The 17,742-nt window shown below is 44.4% G+C and overlaps 1 protein-coding gene across 1 annotated transcript in view; it reads left to right on the top strand.

The window, feature by feature from the left end:
• pard3ba (par-3 family cell polarity regulator beta a) overlaps positions 1 to 17,742 on the top strand; it is a 143,371-nt gene that overhangs the window by 111,072 nt on the left and 14,557 nt on the right. The window contains exon 23 of the mRNA XM_023393326.2: positions 2,243 to 2,354. Within this exon, the coding sequence (XP_023249094.1) occupies positions 2,243 to 2,354 (112 nt within the window). The remainder of the gene's footprint in view (positions 1 to 2,242; positions 2,355 to 17,742) is intronic.

Here is a 17,742-nt window from a genome sequence, read left to right as displayed (position 1 = left end):
CCAATGTTTTATCCAGAATCAGCCTCCGTCTTCAGCCATTAATATGATAATATTTGCCGTTGTCAGTGATGGAGGCCAAGGCATAATGAGATAATTACAGTGTTGTTTCATTTGGAGAGCGACACGCACGCTCAATCAAAATGGCAGCCCTAATTACGGGCCCAGGGATTGGCTAATGGGTTCGGTAGAAGAGGGGTGGCGTGAAAAAAAAAAATCTTAACTTGGCTCTGTGCATTCATTCTCTGAGGGTCTGTTTGTTTGTTTGTGAGTGGAGAGGGGCTGGTGGGCGGCAGAGGGTAAGTAAGTAATAAAAAAGCAAGTAATAAGTGAATTAATAAGTAATACAAGAGATAAAGTGTGAATATCTTTAACAGCAAGGTTGCCTGCAGGACGCAGCACTTTGGGAGGGAAACAGAGATTAGTATTGATTAGCTGCATGTTGAAACCAGCCATTAAACCAATCTCAAGAAGCAACAATTAGCTCAGCACTGGGCCTAACGCCGCCTCAGATATCCATCTTTATAAAACTGAAGCATCTGCACTGGCGTTTCGCAGCAGCACAGAAACTTTTGGAAAGTTCTCTCCTCATGGCAGCAAATCAGGATTGAATATTGTGCCCTGAGCGTCGGCAGGGACTCGATGAGCGCGCAAACACACACACGTCTGTGTAGAATGATAGCGACACTTTGCATATCAACACACTGGCACAGAAGTGTGTATGACTCAGCCCTCTGTCCCCGCTGAGGCGGATAGAAGGCGGGCTGCATTGAATCAGGGAACATATACACAGGCGTAAGCACAATGTCAGTGTTTCCCACATTCCAAATAACAAGGACTAACTGCGCACACAGAAACGCACACCTTTATACATTCCCGAGGTTGTGTTCACAAACACAAACATACACTCCGAGTCGCAGCCAGATTTTCTAATTAAAGGCACGGTCACAAGAGATGACTTAAAACATGGAAGCTATGTACTTCACTAATGAACTTCTCTATCTGGTCTGTGTGTCTCGCCCGCTCTCTCTTTCCTTCACTCGTTTTTTCGGTCAATATCCGCCTGGAGGTCAGGCCATTAGAATGTAAGGCACCGCGGCTGTTTGATAAAGGCTGTGTGGGTGTTGTATATGTCCAACAAAGGCCTTCCTTATGTGTGCTTGTTATGGGTATTTGGGTTCCATAGATGCAGAGCCAGGATGGAAAGTTTGCTTTTTCTCCCTGTATTACATTTTTTTTATTTATTTTTTTTTCATTTTTTATGCAGCATGAATCTCCCGAGGACGAAATAGCAAACGAACAGCATATCAGTGTCAATATTAGATACCTGTTTCCAGTGCAGCCAGTAAACACAGATAAACGACAGCACTATGTCGCACTTTGGTTGCACATCCTGAAGGATTGTGCTCACTCGGGTGCACGATTTTTGTCCGTTGCCTTTTGTGTATATGTGTCTGTGTATGTGTGTGAATCCATATCCTTGTTTATGTGTGCCCAGGTTTGTACTCTGAGGTGTGTGTAGCTTATCTAGCATTAAGGTCCAGTGAGCATGATGATGTCTTTAAGTTTTGTCCTCATTCTGTCCAGAGTTCTTATCTTTTCTCTGGCAGTTGGTGGCATTTTTTTCCTTCTTCCTCTTTAGCTGATATATTTTTCATTTTCAACTTTTGGTCTCTTTGCAAAGGTCAGATTCAGCAGGATCATTTGTGTGTTGACACTGTGGTTCAGAGCAAGAAAGCACCCCATTGCTCTATGTGACTTTAAAGTGAGAAGGCACATCCATCAAATGTTTTTATATCATTTCTGTTCAGTTATTTATTTATTTATTTTTTTTTCTCTCTTGGTTTCCTCTGTCAGCTGTAGAAAGTTCAGTTCAGGCACTGATGTCTTCTCAGAGGCACTACTTTGTGGATATTATCTGTCTGCTTGTCAGTCTTCCTGCGCTTTCATGGGTTGTCACCAAAGAACACAAGTGGATTTAACAAAGGATGAAGATGAATGTATCATGTTCCACTTGCCTTTTTCTTCACTTTTCCCTTCCCAGCTGTGGTGAAAATCGGACTGTTTATCCCTTAAAATGAACGTCTTTAGATCATGACGCTTATTTTTGGAAAGTCGTGGAATAATCATAGAACTCCACGTGAACACCATGATGAGACTCATGTCAGTTCTTCTTCCACCTACATTGTTGCTTCACCGTCCATTTGGCATTACATTTACACCTTCCTCTCTGTCTTCTCTGCAGTGATCCCCGTTACCAGGGGTTGCGTAAGGAGTACCAGCCACCCCGCGCCGCTCCGGTCTACGAGGAGCTAGACGCCGCGCGACGCAGAGTCCTGGAGAACGACCCGCACCGGGTGAGTGTGTGTGCGTGACTGTGAGAGTGCAGGCCAGAAATGGTTTTCAGTATCGGGGGGAATAAGTGTGAACATCCATAAAAATTCTTATCAGTGACGAGTTCCGCTGCAAGAGGAGAGTTTAAAAGATTAAAATGTTAAATGAAGGGAATACATGTGTTTGTGTACTTGCCTCCAGAGCACTCCAGTGCTCCTGTTTGCCCAGCTTGTTTTTCCCCTGTGCCTCTCTCGGTCTATTTTCAGCTCTCTTGTTAACATTTTGAGGTGCCGTGTGCCACCGAGGCGGCGCCCGCTCTCCTGCTCATTTAGTTTATGGAGAGATCTATTAGATCGGTGACATTTCCATCCACCCTCTCTTTCAGCTCTATACCTCAACCTTCTCTCTTTCTTTCCCTCTTATCCTATCGCTTTCTCATTTTTCCTCTTCCCCTCTGATAGTGTTGTCTGGTCCTAACTCGCACTATCCTCTTTCTCTTTCTTGTTTTGTAAAGAGCAACAATGGTCTGAAATGACTCACTGTAGCTGCCTCTCCTAACCAAGCTGCACTTCTAAATGTCCCTGAACCTGAATTGATCCAGCCTGAGGAATCATTTCATTTACCTCCGTACACTCCCGAACTCAGCATACTCGCCATGGAAATCAATAGCCATTTATCAGCCATTTTAAAATGGGATTTCTTTAATAGCGAGCCCAAGGATGCAGAAAATCACACTTTGATCTGAATCAGAATCACTGAATCTGGCCGTTTCCTCATAGCTAGATTTATTTTTCATTAAATGACACAACTGAGCAAAGAGAGAAGCAGAGGCATCTGGGAAATATGGAATGGATTTACCAACGGCCTCGCCGATACCAAATCACCTACCACAACCTGCCTCCTACTGTGCTCGCTTCCTCGCTTATTGTAGTCTGTTTATTGAGCAATGAAGCCCTGAGTCTTCATTAGGCGCTCACAGACACACGCCACATTTGCTTTCTTTGAGGCCTGAAGGGCTTCGTCACTCATTACACGTCCCTGTGGAGCATGTGTTTCTGCCCCGGTTCGCCGTGACTCAGTCAGAACCCAAACTCTGATGCAATTAAAGCGCAGCGAGTGTGAGGCGCAACCTCTGATCTGATTGTTATTTTTCTCCCGAAAAAGACAGCGGTGTCCACGGTAAAAACCAGCGGTGGGTTCCTCTCCTGAGGAGCCTGATAATGAAACACCCCGCTCACAATCACACACACACACTCACACACGTACACAGTGAGAATAGAAACACTGAAACAGTAAAACATCCGGGAAGGTACAAAAAAAAGACAAGAGATGATAATGGAATGTCAAAACACAGCAGGGTGGCTCACAAATGACTCAGAAAGAATATTTTTAGTCAAACAATATAATATATATATATATATGTGTGTGTGTGATGAGTTTGATAACAAGCTTGTAAAACCTATTGTTTCTGAGTGTTCAGGTGTAATATGATGTCCTGTAAATGACATAAATGAAGAAAATTTAAAAAAAGCACAGAAAAGACTCATGTGCAACAAACAAACAAACAAACACACACAGACACACACACACACACACACACACACGCACGCACACACACCCTGTAGAGAGATGACCACCAAGAGAATAAGCAGGGACATGAATAGACTGACTTCTGACCACAGTCTGAGCTTTTATCCTCACGTTTGTTTATGTCTGCTAAGGTTCATGTGTTACCCAGAATCCTCTGCCTCTTCAAATGAGAAGGGCACACTTTTATCTCTGACACGTGGTGGTAAGCCTCCAAGATTTCTTCAAGAATTACTTTAGTTTTTAGGGTACCCAAGAAGCTTTTTCCAGGAAATAAAAACATGATTTATAGCACTCTCAGAAATCCTTTAAAGCTGATCTAAATGTTTCCTTTAACTTCCCTCAGTATGCTGATTAAAAAAAAAAAAAAACATCTGTGGGAATAAAAGAAGTCATAATTGAATGCTGTTTATTTTGTTGGTGGTTCAGATTCAGGTGCAAACAAACCAGAGTTAACACCTTTTGATTCACCAGGACATTACTCACACATTTACCCCCCCCCCCGTGTGTGGCATGAGAGGAGCGTAAAAGCAGACCACTTGAGCGCGGCGCCTGCCCCGCTCGCTCGTTTCAGCCTTATGTGATCAACATTTTAGCCGCCACCGCCACCATCACCACGCCGCGCTGCTCTTTTCATGCTCAGCCATTTCTGCGGCCTTGAATGGTTAAAAAGGTTTTTACCGAGCTCTCCACACAAGGCCAGGAGCGCCGTTCTTCCTCTCTGAGTGGTTTCTCTGCGTTTGAAAGAGAAGATGAGTGTGTGTGTGTGTGTCTCCAATTGCTCGGCTGAGCGAGAGGATGTTGGGAAACACACTAACCTAAGCTGACATAAACAAAAGCGGGGATAAAAGTCTGAGATATCTATTTATGTCCCTGCGTATTCTCTCGGCGGTCACCGATCTACATGTAGAGGTGGAGATGTCTGTGTGGGTGTGTGTGTCGCTGGCTTTTAGCTTGTGTGTGTGTGTGTGTGTGTGTGTGTTTGTGTGTGTGTGTGTGTGTGTGTGTGTGTGTGCACAGCTGAATCTGGTCTTTAGAGAGAACTTCATGTCCCTTTCTCATTTCTTTCCTCTGACCCCTCTCCCCCTGTGTCTCTTGTCTGTCTATCTGTCTCTAATTTGACCCATCGCCCGTGTTCCCTGTCTGTGGATAGGTCACACTTGTAATTATGACAATCAAACTGTCCCTCTCTCTCTGTCTGTTTTCCCTATATGCTAATGATAGGCTCTCTGTAATGTCTTGATGGCCAATTAAGCTGTAAAAGTACATGAGCCGTCTCTTTTTATAGACTTTGTTCTATAAGGCAAGTCGGGAATGACTTTTGAGATGAGACACCACATCGTTGTTATAGAGACTGATCTTGATGGAGTTTTAACTCAATAGTTGAATAAATTACAACCATATTTGAATTATTCCACTTTCAATTTCACTTTTGAAAGAGACTCTCCAGTGAGAGGGCGAGATATCCTGTTTTTTAATCTCTAAAGGTCCATAAATGTTGGATCCTACATTTCCCATAATGCAGCCGGTAATATCTTTTCAACTGCACAGACTGGGGGTTATTTGCTCAGATACTTTCAGAATAGAGGTCTTTAGAGGTCCGCTCAGTTTCTACTACCGCAGAACTGACCTGGGGCACAAACTGGAATAAGTCCAAACTATATATCGTCTAATCGGGTCAGGTAAGGTCCTGTGGGATTGCCGTGGGTCATGAGCTTATATGTCTAATACACACGTGGAGCTCAGAGGAAGAGCCTTAAGCTCTGATCGTATCAGTGCAGTAGAAAAATGACACATCGCCTCTGTCTTTCACCGCAGCTGCTTAACTAGCGGCATCCTACTGCCGCCAGTGTTTGTTCTCTCTCAATTAGGTTTGTTCGGAGCGACTGCATTCTGAATCAGATCTTACTGTCCATGGTTGTATTCGAACCGGGGCTGACAGGCTTCTGGTTCCTTTTAGATTGGGGCTGTCTCTTGGAAAATGAGTCTACACACTTTGATTTTCTGTGAGTCTCTTTTGGATCAAGTGCAAAAGGACCACTATATCGGGTTATTTTCTCAGACTTGACAGAAACCGTATCCAACTGATTTCACAGGCTGAGTGCTTCTGCTCGTGGCTGATCTTCATGTATAAAACTTGTGGAGTTCCCTTTGAAATTATGTTCAGTTCCAGATGTTTACATTATCTGCCAAATAGAAGGATGTTGATTATCTTTCCAGTCATTTGACTGTTTTTCTATTATGAATTTCTGAACACAGTGTCATTCATCTTTAAAGGTTCCTTGAGGGTTCTGTGGGTTTTTTTTTACCCTGAAGGAAAACACCAAATTATCCCACTCATATATTCATGGTTTCATTCTTTCATTCATTCACTGTTGGCCCATTTGCCCCCTAGTGGTTGTTATCGGACATCCCACTGTCTACAGCTGACACACTGACCAGGATCACTCATTCACCTCCAGTCAATATCAACTACACCATGTGTCTTTGTGTCCTCCAGTCCTGATTGCATGTCATTACATGTTTATTATAATGAAAGTCTTCTTCATGTGTATTATAGCAGCTAAACATGCATAACATGGTCAGCTGAAATGAGAGAAGCCACCATAAACCAGAATCTTGTTTACCCAGTGTGACAAAGACACACAAGCTCACAGTATGGGAGGAGCTCACACACACACACACACACACACACACACACACACACACACACACACACACACACACACGAACTCATGCATCTTATCTTCAACTCATTACCCTGTGAATCGTAAACAACACTGGCAGCATGTGACGCCTTAATGAACACAGAAGTCACAGAAAACCACACACACAACTACACACTCGGAGTCATTATAAGACACACAGAGAGAGAGACACTCACAAGTCCAGATACGACTTGTCATCCGTTGCGCAGCTGTTTTTTGTACTTCTCTCTAATGTTGTGTGTGCGGACATCCATCACCTTGATGATATTTTAATGTCACATCCTCAGGCTGTCTCAATCTCTCCCCCTCTCTCACTTTTTCTCTCCCTCCCACACGTCGGCCATCACTTCATAAATAAACCCCCACATCATTAAGTAAACACGCACCAGCCTGTCACGGTGATAGATGGCCTACACACACACACACACACACACACATGCAGGCGCTGGTGATCTGTGCGGGGTGCTTCATGCCCACAGGCAAAAGCCCGGATGGTTTTTTGCGCCCCCAGCCCTAATGAATGCGCACGTATTCATCTGTGAACTTGCACTGACTGAAAACCGCGATTTCAGCGTTAGAAAGAAAGTCAGAAAGTTATTGTAAACAGCACATTTACAAATGGGGTGGTAACACACTTTGAAATGTGTCCGCACGCCCTTTGTGGTTAGATATTGATATTTAGTTTTGTTTACTGGTTTAGCTGGCGCCCACTGTGCCCTGGTGACTGACCATCGCCTCCTTTTACCGCAAACCCTCTGCTCTCTTCAGACTCATCCCGTCTCCCTCGCCCAAGACACACACTCACACAGAGCACAGGTGTAATGGATGTGCTGGCAGGCTAGTCCCGCTGTGTGCCTACTGTGGGAGAAGCTGCCACAAAAGTAGTGTAGCCCAGCAGAAAGCTGCTTTCAAAGACAAGAGGCGGACCCGAGGGAGAGAAATGGAAGAGAGGAACGAGGGAGCGAGTAAACGAGGGAGAGAATACGAGGGGAATGGGAAAACAGGGGAAGGGGAGTGGCAGCGAGGCAGCCAGTGAGAGGAGCACAAAGTGAGAAGGGGAGAGAGAGAGAGAGCACGTGTTTATGAGAGAGAGGACAAAAGGGAGAGAAACTGAGAACATGACAAAGCAACAAAGCAGCATCGAAGCAAAATAAAAAAAAAAAAGACTTAAAGAGGCGCCTTAGGGGGAAAATGAGAAATGGCACATCTAACAGGGGGAGCTGGATTGGCACGAGGAGGAGACAGATGGGATGGAGGAACTGACAGACACACGGATGCATTGACATAAACGACTGAAGGAATGGAGCGAGGGAGGAGGAGGAGAAAGAAGTGGTGGTAAAATCAGGTGGTAAAATGGAGCTCAGGTGGTCCCCGTGGTTAGAAAGACTGAAGCAAGCACCTGCCCTGCTGGAGTGTCCTTGAGTATGATATTAAAACTCTTCCTCTGCTCTCTTTGAGAGAGAATCGGTACCAAAAAGAATGCATTTATATTTGATAGCTTTTGGTTTCTTGGCTGTGTCCCCTTGTCTGTGCAATAACCAGCCAGAACTTCTGCACATACAGCCAATCAAATCATTAGATTTGACTCCGCACAAGCATGGACACACTGTGGGTCTTTTGTTGCATCTTAGTTTGGTAAACAGCCACCATTGGAAAGGTGCACTGCTAATGTTGGTTTGCTGGTTAGAGAGTTAATTAGTTAGTCAGCTGGAGCGCCTTGTGATTTTTGGAGAGGACAGAACAAGGGACCTGTGGAACACATGAGGCTTTCACTTCCACTTCCTTCATCAAGCTTTGTTTCTTTGTTCCCATCTCATGCGTCCCGTCTCATCACATCTCCCCGCTCTGTGCTGTCCAGTTAATGAGACACTTTTTCAAATGAACTGTTAAAAATGTGTTTTTATGAAGATGATGAATTGGAGAGAGAGACTATAGGAGGCTGAGGTGCCAGTTTGTGCATATAGAGGAAGGTGAGACAGACAGAGCAGCTGGTTCGGGGGTGTTTCTCTGAAGGAGGCTGCACTAATGTTAGCCTAATGTTTGTGTTAATCAGGTTAGCATATGCCCTGTGTGTGTATATGTGTGTTATTGTGTGTGTGTGTGTGTGTGTGTGTGTGTGTGTGTGTGTGTGTGTGTGTGTGTGTGTGTGTGTGTGTGGGTAGATTTGAAGCTTTACTGATGCACCTGCACCATTTTAATGAGGAACGAGAGAAGGATAACTGGCTAGCATGCGCCATCACTCAACATCTCTCTCCCTCTCTCTCTCTGTCTGGCTGACTTTCTTCCCCTCTTACACTCTCACACACACACACACACACACAATCCCCATGGGAAAAGCCGCATTTGAAGTACTTGGATCACCAAGCGAGTTGGATTAAGTCCTGCTTTCTATTTTTCACAAACATGCTCACAATTTTAGAAATTTAATGTGGTCTTCACTGACGTTGCACACACACACGTACATGTGTACTCATGTATGAACACATAAAACACATGCAGATGCATAAACATAACATATACATGAACATAAACCAACATGCTGATGTGAAACAGCAGCCACGCACACACATTTTTACAACAGACGTTTTAGGAGGTAACATACCACAAACACATAAAAACACACACTCCACCATCAACCATGGAAAGGCAACATACACACACATGCACACACACATACACACACATTCATTCACCATCAAAGGGCTGTAAACCACAGCTTCAGCCAAACTGAAGCTGCTTTCAGAGTTCATTTCTCTGCAGGAGGTTCCAGCCAATTCCATGCCGGCAGCACACACACACACACACACACACACACACACACACACGCGTGAAAACTTTTTTGAGGAAAATCCCATAATTCAATAATTACAAGAAATGCAGTCTCCTGATCCTGGTTTCCTCGTGACCCCCTCTGAGATCACCCTTGCTCAACACAAAACACACATCTTAGACTTTGTGTCACACTCGAGCCCAGTGCAGCAGCGGAGGCCTGTGCTGATTAAAGGCTACCCTGTTGGTCCCTGACTTTCTGGACCAGGCTGAGTGCTATTCTGGTCTGTATAATTGCACAGGCCCCACCACAAGTTAGTGTTTGGATCATACACCCCAGAATAATCCTCAACAAGCTACTGTGACCAGCTCCTGAAAAATAGGCTGAAGAGGAGGAAAATGACAGAGGAGAAATAAGACGGGAGGTAGAGCTTACAGCAGACCGTTCAATGATAATGTCAGGTTTAGGGTGATGATTATAAAATGAAAGTCGTGCAGCAACGATTTTTCCTCCTTATAAGTCATTTAGTCAGAAATTCAGCGTTGCAACCCCTTTTCAGGTTCCAGTGTTTCGCCAGGGAGGTGAGATAATTCCATGTTTTGCAATGCCGATTTATTTGAATTTCACACTGGTACCTTTAAATGTTCCTGAATACTTCAGTATCAGGAACTGGTGCTTCATGAACAGATTAATGAATATTAAAAACACATTGATATGGTTTAAAGAAAAAAAAGTGAAATCGTGTAGTTGAAGTTAGTAGAATCGGTGTTTCCTCTCGACTGAGATCAGCAGCTTATGTCAGTTTATAATCAGTCAGTGGATTCCAGTGGTGACTCAAGAGCAGTGAATGAAAACATCCATAGAAACGTCTGAAACCACTCCTGCACATGGAGGGACCAAGAAGTAGATAGTCCTGGGGATGAACTGAGACGTTCCTGGGGACATGTGTGTGATTTGTTTCATAATGAACATGGGTCACCAACAGAATCCATTGTAATAAACCAGCAAGTCCTAAATCTCTTGTTAGGATCTTCCAAAATAATCCAAATGACCCTAAAAAGGAACGTAGTTCCTCTCACAGCTACAAGAGGTCAATTGTAAGGAAACCTTCAAATAGGTCTTTTTAAGTGTTTGAACACTGACTGTCCTTGTTTGTGGAGATCAATGGATGATCTCAAACAAGGACCACAAGGAAGCTATGAAGTTATTAGACTTTCAATTATGCATGTGTAATGCGTTTGATACTGCAGAGTCTCTGTCTTGTGTTTGGCCTTTAGACATTTCTCCTGTCTCAGACTCGTCTCGGTCTCATGGGTGTTTTGTCTTGGTCTCGTCTCCGTCTCAGCGACCGCTCGCACCTGTCAGACCTGTCAGTCAGTTCCCCGTAGGTTTGCAAAGTCATGCACTCCAGTGGAAGTAATGCTGATTTCCCATTGTGTGCGTTTGCCATGTATCAACGCAGCATCCTCAGTGTAGATGTGTAGTCATCCATCCCTCCATCCAGTTGCTATTCTGTTTATCCTTTGAGGGTCACGGGGGTTTAGATGCAGAGTTTATGCACAAATGTTTCCAGCTTCAATACTGCTGAAGATTCATTCATTTTTATAATTCCTACATAATTTCATACTTAACCACCTATGTTGTTTCACATCATCGGCTCTTGGCCATTGGCTTTGTCTGATTGGCGTGCACAGGCGCACTTCTTCCCTCACTGTCTCTAAAACCCACGGATTCAGACTCAGACACAATCTGAACTCTTGCTCAGACTCTTGGGAGACAAAGACAAGAGTGAACATCTCATTCGAGCATTATGTTTCTACCCACCGCTATCAAGAGTTTTCACACACATGTATAGCACCTTTCTCCCTTTTTTTCTCTCGGCAAAGTCACAATGAGCGATTCCATCCACGGACTCCTCCTCTCTGTCCTTGTCTCTCCAGCTCATCCCCGAGGCTTAACACACTGCTCCCCCTCTCTCCTCTCTTTTGTTTTAAGTCACTTCATTCCAATGCTGCACAGCAACTGGGTGAGGATTGTTTTATTTTTTTATTTTTCTCCTACCTGCTCTCCCTCCTCCCCATCTGGGCCGACAAAGGGCTACAGGGACTTATTTGGTGTCTGTCTTTATCCCCACAGCTTGTCTCTGGCCTACGGGCAAACTGCAGAGTGTGATCTGTCTGCAAGTTGATAGAAATCTCCCATTCTCCTCCTCGCTCGCGCTCACTCTCACTTCAAAGCGCGTCACCACTCTGTTTGGATTAAAGAGGAGAGGGTTTCGGTTGGGTCGGCTGCATATGTGTGTGTGTTTGTCTCTCTCTGCTGAGGTCACACTTAAGAATTAATTAATTGATTTATACTATAAATCGCTGTATAACTCTGCAGTTTCAGGGGAACATTGTCAAGTTCTCTACAGTTTTACCACGCATTAATATCTTGTTAATATCCAGTTAATAGCATTTTAACAGACAAATACACGACAGTATGAAAAGGGAAAGCGACAGAAGGTGAATCGAGGAACTGCTTCTTTGCAAGATGTTGGAGACAGTGGATCATCATGAGCCATCACACTTAGAGGCTGGGACGCTGAACAGGCCACTTCATGATCCAGAGCGGAAGCCTGTGAGACAAATGTGGATGTTTCCCCCAAACTGATCCTTTAAATCCACTGCAGCTCACTCTGAGGTTCTGGAGTTGGCATGAGTTACATCAAAGCATCTGAAGGTCAAACAGATCAACCTCATGACATTTGCAGCAGGCCGTCGGATGGCACGAGGAGCTGGATTCACTCATCAAAGACTCCATCCCTGGTCGCCGTGTCAACCCCCCTGCACATCCACAAATCTGTGACTGGAGGGAGAGGACAACAGGAGGCTGTTTAAACTGAACTGTGGAGATGTCGCCGTCACAGAGAACAGACACATGACTTGACAGAAGTGGATGTGGAGCTGTTGGAAGGTGCTGGTGTTTCTGCGACATGTGCGGATGGAGGACACAAATGCTGTGTGGCTGTTGTGTTACAGCTTAGTTAAAGAATGAACAGAACACATCGCTCTCTCTCTCTTTCTCTCACACACACCCTGCAGCCACTTCTACACGGCCTGTTCAAGGCGGGAATGTCGCACCTTTATTCTGCTTCAGCATTCTGTATAAAAGGTGCCATCATGAACTGGTGGGGCATTGTTGTTCCGCCTTTATGCCGGCAGCAGAGGCAGAGACACTGTATCATGCGATCTGAAATCACACCCTGGGGCGGCATTATACCGGCTTTGTTTGGTTCAGTGTAAACAAACAAAGGTGACATAATGAGGGGTCTTCTTAACAGCAAAATAGCAGAATCTCTGTATAAAAGGGGCTTAAGACATACCTTTCAGGGCATCATGATCTGGAGAGGGAAGAATGAAACCAGACACACTCTCACACACACACACTCTCTCCTCTCTCTCTCTCTCTCTCTCTCTCTCTCTCTCTCTCTCTCTCTCTTTCTCTCTAACTCACTCACTCACACACACACACACACACACACACACACACACAGGGGTAGTTGGATGTTATTTCAGTGAGCAGTGGGGAGGCAAACAAACCCACAGAGGGGGAGAGGAACAGGGACACAGCCCCAGTAAATAAACAACACCCCATGGCCACTGCCATGGCCACACACACACACACACACACACACACACACACACACACACACACACACACACACACACGGAACAGGTTAAGGATGCATGTTTGTTACAGATTAATGTGGTAACAAATGCACACATGTGCAGGTCAAAGGCAATTTTCCAGATTATTTAAAAGTCACTAATTTGGTTTGATGACCCCCGATCAGAAGTTTGATAATGTAGTATTAACAATCAGAATAACCTGATAAAAATGCAGATGCTTTATGTACCCACCTCAAAAGAAGCAAGAGCAGCCTATTTGACATGTTACATCATCCTGAAGAGTGATATAAATTGTCCGGTTGCAAAGTGTTTGTGGCTAATTGCCACTTTAACTAATCAAATACTCTCTTGGGCCTCAGAACATATTTTTCTCTGAGTGTGTTTGTCCACTCGGAGCCAGTGACATCCGTAAATTTCCCAGAGAGTGTAAAAAGATCCTTTTGAAAGCCTTCTCGCTCTGATGAATGTAAACACATTCGATGTATTTAGAGTTCATGTAAACGGTTTGAAAGTTTAGTCCAGAGCAAATGTATTCCGACAGACGAAGTAGTCGGAGCGATACGCACGGAGCCATAGGAAATGATAGAGGTCAGCAGTATCATTGTGAGCATCGGCTAATGAGCTAAACATTGTTTTCCCTCTACCTGTTACATCCTCATAAGGAAAGATTAAACTGCAAACACACACACACACACACATTCACGCAAACACACACACACACACACACACACACACACACGTGCCAGTCGAAGTCTGAACCCAACTTTATGTAAATGTAAAAAGCTACTCTAAGGTCAAGAGTTGAGGCCTAAACAAATACTAACAATGAAGACAATTACCAGCAGATTGGCCTATTACCAAAATAGACCGCATTCCAGTCTGAGTGTGTGTAACCTTTGGTCACTGTGTGTGTGGGTGGGTATGCATGCGTGCGTACATGCATGTACCATCTGCTGCTAACGAGCTCAGAGCGAGCGGGGTCCAGGTGTGGGAGTGTTTAGTGTACACTGGGGGGCAAGTGAGCCTCCTGTTTGAGATATAAACACACAGGATCTCCTAATACAGCATAATCTTGTGTGCCAACAGGCTAGACTCGACTAGCATGAAAGAGATGCCTTTGACCTTTTAGAGTTTCAGTCGGTTATTCGTTGGTAACCATGCCAACAAGCTGTTTTCAGCAGAGCGGTATAAATTTAGGGCAGTGGCTTTGCTAACAAACACAAAGAAAGAAAACAGTGCAGTGTAACCGAATTTTTGGGATTTAGCCACAAAAAGGTGCATTTTTAGATTTAGCCGGCTTAGTGTGGACGTTTTCTTCCGACAGTTGACACCATATGTGCAATATACTGTATTATATTTGGACTATAACTTCTAAAAATAAGGATGTATTGGACCAGGGCAGTGATCTAAATCGCCTTGCTGTCGACTTGTATGTACGTATGTGCATGGGTGTGGTTTCTCTGTGTTTCAGCAGCATGACAGCAGAAGTTCATACTCCCAGCTGTCAACAACTCGTGGCAGCAGTAGTTAGAGTCTCACACACGTTCCTTCCATGGTTTGTGTTGCGTCCACCTACACACACGCACCACATCTTTAACAACTTCTCTGCCAGCTCTCCCTCTCCATCTTATCTGTTCCCTTTCCTCCCATGGGGGAGTCAGCAAGATTTTTTTATTTTTTTTTTTAGCAGGAAGACGGGGTGGATAAAGGGTGCGTTACGCCTCATCGTGCCAGGGCGTGGGGGTGAGGTTGCCAACGGGAGGTGGGCATGGGGTGCCAGGCAGAGGCTCCACACTGAGACACATGCTTAATTAGCATCTACAACGGATGGAGGGAGGAAGAAAAGGATGGATGGATGGATGCGTGGAGGAATAGATGGCAATAGAGGAGGCTAATTATGCCGTTTGAAAAGAGACGGCGAAGAAAAGCGGTTTGGAAAAGGCGAATCTGAGCATCTCAGTCACGGGACCAAAGCGCAGCTCAGGCATTGTGTCAAAGCACTTGGACTCTCATTTGAGGCTTTTTGTAAATATGAGCATCGCAAATTTACAGCAAATCCAAAAGTGCTCCAAGAAATTCATTTCCTGAGCTCTGGCAATACTTTCTGATGAATGCGACAGCTGTGCTGCTAGAGTTGATTGGTGTGCGTGCGTGCGTGCGTGTGTGGGTGTGTGTGTGTGTGTGTGTGTGTGTGTGTGTGTGTGTGTGTGTGTGTGTGTGTGTGTGTGTGTGTGTGTGTGTTGTGTTCCATTGCTTATCATCTGGCACTGTCAAGGCATAGCTTTCTAATTTGGAAAAATGGAAAAATGACGTTCTGCTCATTCACACTCACACACACGCCAGCCATTCTGTCAGAGGGTTTGTCAGCTGCTTGAATTGCGGCACACAAATGCAATGACTCCACAAAATGATACACTTTATAAGAAGATTGTTCTGATATGTTAATGCTCATTTACTTTCCCTGATGAGAAGGTATTAAAAGCAGCCTGCCGATTTGCTGATTGAAAGGTTTGGGTTTAAATTACACAAAAATGCATGCGCATGCACACAACTGCAGTGAGCTCCAAGTTTAACAAAGCCTCTTCCTTTCAGAGTTTTACCACCTGACACTCATGAGAAATAGGAAATTCCCCGTCATGCATGTCCAGAAAGAATCTGGTTTTAAGTCAGCTTCTGTCTGCACAAAACATTAAGTTTTCCACCGATAACCACACACACACTCTTACTGTAGATATAAACAGTACTGTATATGATGTCACCGGGTTCAGGATGAGGACGTGAACTCGCGTGGCGTTCGATGTGTGTGTGTTATCACCCTCCACCTCCGAAGCTGTGAAGACGTGGCTCTCTGCCCGCTGACCGCCTCCTCTGAAGTCTAACTGCTGCATTTTCTACTTCAAACCTGGATGAATTTCATATTGCTGTTTTACCAGTTGCCATGGTGAGACTGTTCATCATGAGCAAACAAACACAAAACTTGTTTTGTGTTTGTTTACTTGTGTGCGTGTGTGTGTATGCCACGGCAGTATTTCAAGGCATATCATCTGGTACTAAAGCTATCTGTCTAATTTGGGGAAATGGGCTTCCGCCTGAAAAGCATCCATATGACAGACGTCCCTAATCTATATTTGTGTGTGTGTGTGTGTGTGTGAGTTAATAAAGGGATCATCCAGACCTATGGCTGCAGGCTATTATGTTAATACAATCAACGCACAAAAAAATTCACTCATTTTATCCAAACACACATTTCCTCCTGTCCTCATCATTCTCTTCCTCTCTCCTCCTACTTAGAAGATGTATTATGGCTTACACACATACACACACATACACACACATACACAGAAGGTCTTCCACCTGAGTCCCAGCTTCTTGCTGAGACTAATGCCCCCTTTACCTCACATTATGCAGCTCTTTGCATAATGTCCCCTTCGTAACACACACACACACACACACACACACATACACACACAGCAATCTGAAGATGGAGCATTCACTTCCCGACATCATATTAAACCTGCACACAAAGACACACATTGCCCTCCCCGACTACCATAATATTAACATACACACACACACACACACACACACACACACACACACAGGCACAATGCCACTTCAGTGAATAGAGCAGCAGACTTAACCCAGCCATGGCTCTGATGTGCTTTCACTTCCTGGCTCCCATTCAGAGACATTAGAGCTCCCTACATTACAGAGACATGCTAATGATATCTGGTAATGTGCCGCTGCTACATTGACATGCAGTATGAGTTTGAACTCATACGTACATGCAAGCAGAACAATAGACTGGTCCTGCATGGCTTCATTTAGACTCTTTGTAGCGTGCGTGTTTGTGATATTAAATGTGTGTAAGTGGGTGATTGTGGCGGTGTATCACTTTGATAGCCTGGATCAAACGCACGACTGTTCGCCTCTTTAGATTTCCGTGTGTGTTTCTGTCGAACCTGTGATTGCTTGTTTATGTACACATGTACGTGTTGGCCGCTGGTGTGTATTTGACCGACGCGTGTGTGTGTGTGTGTGTGCGCGCATGTTACGCTACAGTGGTGTATTGTGTGTTTGACCGATGAAATGTCCATTGAATAAACAGCCTGTGTTTGTATGTGAAAACTCAGAGCCCAGAACGTAGATTACAGATAATTGAAACTGTATGCTCTCTCCCTCGCTGCCTCCCTCCTCTTCTGCCTGCAGGGGGCTTGTTTAAACCCTCTTGTGTTGTATGGACCTCAGACCATGTCCACTCTTATGCAACTAAATTTAAAACCACATCTTATCTCTGCATTTTGGTCCAATCCACAGATCAAGAGCCAGTGATTTTCACATCAAAGAAATTATCCGTTTTGAAAAACATCATAAAATGCAGCTTTAAAAAAAAAATTTAAAAAGGGGGGTTGCATTTCTCTACACATACAGCACACAATCCAGGTGTTGTCATTGATTAGTGAGCGTAAAAAGTGATTCCAGTTGTGGCCGTTAGAATTGGTTCATGAGTATCATTAATGAGCAGCGATAAATCACTGTTTTATATTCATGTAGTCGTTTGACGACAGAAACAGAAGCTTGGTGCCATTAAGAACAGCAGACTCACAGATGGGTGTCAAATGTAGTCTTAGTGAGGTATTGGCTCATCACGAGCCTCCAGAACAGCCTCCGAGCT

This window comes from Seriola lalandi, unplaced genomic scaffold, assembly GCF_002814215.2.
Source record: "Seriola lalandi dorsalis isolate HSWRI2012SDOR001 ecotype SW California unplaced genomic scaffold, Sedor1 jcf7180002054933, whole genome shotgun sequence".
Classification (NCBI taxonomy): Eukaryota; Metazoa; Chordata; class Actinopteri; order Carangiformes; family Carangidae; genus Seriola; species Seriola lalandi.
Note: the sequence above shows the minus strand (reverse complement) of the source record. Positions and strands in the feature narration are given on the sequence as shown.